The 4,997-nt window shown below is 37.1% G+C and overlaps 1 protein-coding gene across 1 annotated transcript; it reads right to left on the reverse strand.

Moving 5' to 3' along the window:
• Nucleotides 1-3,752: 3,752 nt before the first annotated feature.
• Nucleotides 3,753-4,791, reverse strand: LOC116176020. Its single transcript, XM_031494451.1, has 3 exons — nt 4,587-4,791; nt 4,218-4,534; nt 3,753-4,168 (listed from the first exon to the last, which is right to left on the reverse strand). Exons 1-3 carry the CDS (start codon nt 4,714-4,716, stop codon nt 3,968-3,970), a joined length of 648 nt encoding a protein of 215 aa, XP_031350311.1. The 5' UTR covers nt 4,717-4,791; the 3' UTR covers nt 3,753-3,967.
• Nucleotides 4,792-4,997: the final 206 nt, after the last annotated feature.

Raw genomic sequence — 4,997 nt, forward strand, 5'->3', positions numbered from 1 at the left:
GTGAAACGATTATTCCTAGAAATCCGGTTTTTCTATTTGAATTGATTAATAGTGTCCCATCAACTTTCAACTTCAGTCCTGAAATGTATTTTGTAGCTTCACGTACATAAGTTGAAATGTCTTCAATGTTTCTTTGGTGTAGAGGTTTTTTGAACCCAGGTGCCGCCAGGCTGCGACTGTTTAAAATGTCAAAAACGTTATTGATTATCCTAATAAAATTCGCCGTTGGTATACAAATTTGAAAACCTTCTATATTTGATTTCTTGCAGTACTCGAGAGCATCTATCTGCCACCGAGTTGCTGAGCAACTGCACCGCCAATCGGACCTTCATTTTTTCTTTAATAAAATTAATATGGCGCTTGCGAAGTTTATTCCCCAAATGTAAACCTTCACCGCTTTGCAACTGATGTAATTTCTCCACAAATTCCCAGGATATGATATGCCCATCAACATCAACAAAAATTTTTTTTTCTCCAAAAGAATTGCGAACTAATTTGACCATATGTGATGGGTCATAGAAAACATGTACTTTCTTATTTCCCAATGTAAAAAAAGATTTCATTACATTCGAACTAATTTGACAACCAAGCTGCTCAGCCATTGATACATTAGATGCAGCACCATCAAATGTAACTGAGACCCCACTTCTGTATTATTGTTGTTGATGAACTCAATAGTTCGACTCACTAGCTCTTTTTTTTGTGAAGCATTTAAAGAATTAGTTAAAAAAACCTATTGGTAATTTCCATTTGGCGTTAATAGCTACTGCCATGATTACAAAAGCTTCTTTGGCAAGCTGGTCAGATTCCTCTTCCAGTGCTGTCCCAAAATGTACATACCCATAATATTTTGTTCCACCCCATTCCAAGTGTTTGCGTATTAATATTTCATCAATCATCAAAGCTATATACATTTTTCTTCCCGATATGTCGGTTTGCTTGTGAATGGCGGTTATGGCTTCGGATGTAAATCTAGGGGAACAATTCACCGATTTATACCATTTTCCGATGGTGCTTGGATGGGGTAGACACGTATCAAATACTGTTCTGACATAATTGTACCCCTTTGGAGAAAGAAAATGCAGTCAGTGCAAATTTACTTAGTTGCGGTGAATATTTAGTTTTAGTGCCCTTCTTTCTCCTTAGAATCTCCATATTAAAATGTGATACGTATTGTAATAACTTATGGTCTTCACCATCAATTAAATTCTTATCCTTCAAATTTTTTAACAAAGCTGACAATGTCATAATTTTTCTCTTATATCTACGGTTTTTCTGTTTTAAAGTTTTTATGTTTAATGACGATTTTTTATTTTTAGTAATTTCTCGTTGTAATTTTTCAATTAATTTTTTCTTCCGTGATGTGAGCAGCTCTGTTGAACATTAGGGTTCTTGCTCCGCTGGTGAAGGTGTTCTGCGCCGTCTCCTTTTCAAATTCTGTAAACACATTTTCATTCTAATGTGGCACTAGAGTTAACACAGATAAGAATGCATTCATTCTTCCAATTGATTATAATGATTATAAAGAAATTTTAGTACATTTTTTATTTGTGAGCTAAATATAATAATCTGGAACTGATTCATGTTTCCACTGGCGATATATCGTATCATATATTTCAGGAATTGAATCGAGTACAGTGCTCAGAACCTCAATTTGTTGTAAAATGTCGGCTAATACAAATGAAAACATACTTGATATTTCAGTTTTACCTGCTTTGGTTGACATGATAAAGGAAGTTCCGGAAAAATTGTGGGGACAGCTTTCGCCAGCAAAAGCGGTCTAGAAGAAGTTCTAATAAAACATTTTTCTTCAAAATGTTTTGAACACAATCTGCTGTTTTTTGTTGGTGTGAACACTATGTTCATATTTTTCACCCATTCATTGCAAATATCCGTGTTTGTGGGAAACCTAAATTGAAAATTGTATTATAATTAACGTGTTCTAAAGTTACATTTCCCAACGTATCTGTAATCTATCATTAGGTTATACATTGTTTGCAGAGATGTAGTACGTAGGACCAGGTGATCTTACACCAACAAAGTAATTATTGAACTGTAATCTGTCTTGATTGATTCACCTCCTATCAGTTTGGTTATCACGAAGGAAAATAAAATACAACCTTAGTAAGTAAATAAATCATATATTGAAAACTGTATACAAATAAAATACACGTATGTTCCTTTCTGATTGAATCTTGAGAGCAAATGCAGCCGATGATTGCAGAATGGGAAATTATTCTAAACAAAATAGCGACCATAAAATGGAATAAATGAAGGAATACTCACAATTATACAAAAGCGTTCTTTGACGATAAAGCGATGCAGCAGTTTGGAAAACGAAGTCAAGATTTATGCGTTTTATACGAAAGTCCAGATTGACGAATGTTGCCTTGTACTTCAATGAGAGTTTGGTACCATAGCAAGGTGTTGGCGAAGACGACGAAGGCCATAGTATTCAATTGAGATGTCTTTCTCCCTCCCCTAAGAGGTTTAAGCACAATGATCTTTCATCAGCATATCTTGCCTTTATCAAATGTGGTTGCAATCGATGTGTATTGTTTCAAACGTCGGTCGATGATCACGATTTTTCTATCTGCCAGTGTGCACACATTAAATGTTAAGTGCAAAGAATAGGTAGAGGATGGGAAATTAGCGGTACATTCAATTTAAAGGAAATTTTATTTAAAGACAGGTAATTGTCGCTATTTGAACGCAACATACACTGTGGTTACATTACTCCATACAAAGTAATCCGTCGCCTGAAGGTTAGGCAAGTAAACATGCACCTGCAAGTTACGTCATAGCAAAGAGTACCGTTACTCTTTGGTCATAGAACAGAAAGCATGTAGATAGTCACGCCGCCACTGGAGAATCGCTTGTATATTATAGCACTTGCTAATGTAATCGAGAAATTATCATTGAAAAGAATTATAAAGCACTATTTCATTGATGCACAAAAATCTAGGACAATTGTACGATCAGAAAAATGAAAACCTTAGAAGTATTTTATTAGTTACCATGAAGATTTAATTAAATTTAGTCATACCAGACAACCTGCGTTTTTTATCTTACCTATGAAATGATATTCCTGCAGCACAACTAGCATTGCGATTTTTACATTTGTACGCAGAACAATTCACCATGTTTATTTCATTCAGTTTTGCACACACAAACTTTGTAAATAATAGAGAAATGTCAGTAAATACACACTGCCACCACGCTACGTGTGCCCCCGAAAATATGGCGGTCGTCTCTGAATATTTGTCAAATTCACGAAGGCCGTGAATACGGTATTACGGGCCCCCTCTCTTTCCTTGTCTAAGCTATAAATGCATATTGAAATTGATGTTTTCAAATTCAAACTTTTTTGGTTGTTTTCCACTTGGTCAAAGATATGAAAAAGTCGGTGCGTGAAGGATTTACAGCGCATTACAATAGAGTTGCTCTGGGTTTGTGCCTATCAAAAATGTCGATGAGGTTTTCGAAGAACTAAGCGAAGCAACACACTGGAACCAATATTACATTGGTTCGAAGAAAGCTACATTGGGCACCCTTAGGAAGGGGAAATCAAAGAGAGCCAACCTTTCCACCAGAATTATTGACAGGTTTCGAAAGAACATTAAATGGCGATGCAAGCTGCGCACAAGGCACCACAGGCGGAGATAGAAATGGTTCACCTAACCCTTTGGAGATTTGTTCAACTCCCTTAAAACGTTCAATGGACCAAGTGATCAAACATTGGAGGTGTATATTCGTGGTGACGCATCAGTTCCAAAAGGAAGAAAATATATACAAGTTGACATTAGAATACCAACTATTCTACGACACACAGATACACAATGAACTGCTCATAACTTCTTGAGGAACTAGATTAATGTGTAGACCAAAACGACGGGGCCATGATGACGGGATTCAAATGTAAAAAAAGTAAGGGAGAATTCGTTCCACAAAGCTTTATGTCCAGTGTTTACTTAGTCTTTACAGGGATACACTTGCGCTCTTTGCCTTGCTTTTCATTGTACCACCGCATTATATTGCCTGGAAATTGAGTTACTCCTTCAAAAATACATGTAATTGCGTGATTCCAGGCGTCCTTTATTTTATACATAGTCTTCCCACTATCGATTGGTGGTCTTGAGCATTCATCCACGGGTGGAGGGGTAGGACTCTGAAAACGACACCTTTTTGTACATAGTTGTCTAGTCATTCTCGAATACCAATTTCCGTAACTCCATTTCGGCTAAGCACGCCTTGCTGATATGTGTGATTTGCTTATGCGTATCTCCGTGTAGCATGTGGCACAAGTTTGTGTACACCTCCTCCGTTCTTTCAGAATCACCCCATATTCCGGCATCGTACGTCCAATAAACGACGCTACCGGCAATCAAACTTTTCATTAAGAAACCGCACATCGCCATAAAGCTTCTCGACGATGAAGTTTTAGGCGGACATTCGCACGGTTTCGGACGGCACATTTTCTTTACTTCCGATCCCGTGCAAATTTTAATCTTCTTGGTCGGAACTGTTGCTATTTCTGAAAGGTTACGCGTTAAAATGTGACAAATTTCTACAAGCCAAAGACTTGCTTGGTTTGCTGTAGTTTTCTTTCGGTAATGAAGCTTTGCGCTGTCTGTCGTAAACCAGCATCGTCGTCTTGGTGGAATTAGATTTTGCAAAATTGATTGCTTTTTTGTTACAAATCCTAGAGAAAGACATGTTGAAGTTATTCTAAAACGGGTACGGGCACAAAAATTTTGGCAGACAGAGTAAAATGCGAAACGTCATTGAAAAAAACATATGAACCCTGCTTCCTATTTGATATTTACGCGCACTTTTCCTTTAATTCCTCATTCTGCTTAGCGCGCAAGATAAAAGTCTGGGAAGTTCTGATGCACGTTGTGAAGACTGACCAAAGACTGATATTCCAATAAAAACTGCTGTACCTATGATCCTTGATTTCAAGCACTAAGATCGAATCCGGCTCTATTACTCAAGCA

The sequence above is a fragment of the Photinus pyralis genome, unplaced genomic scaffold (genome assembly GCF_008802855.1).
Source record: "Photinus pyralis isolate 1611_PpyrPB1 unplaced genomic scaffold, Ppyr1.3 Ppyr1.4_LG7, whole genome shotgun sequence".
NCBI lineage: Eukaryota > Metazoa > Arthropoda > Insecta > Coleoptera > Lampyridae > Photinus > Photinus pyralis.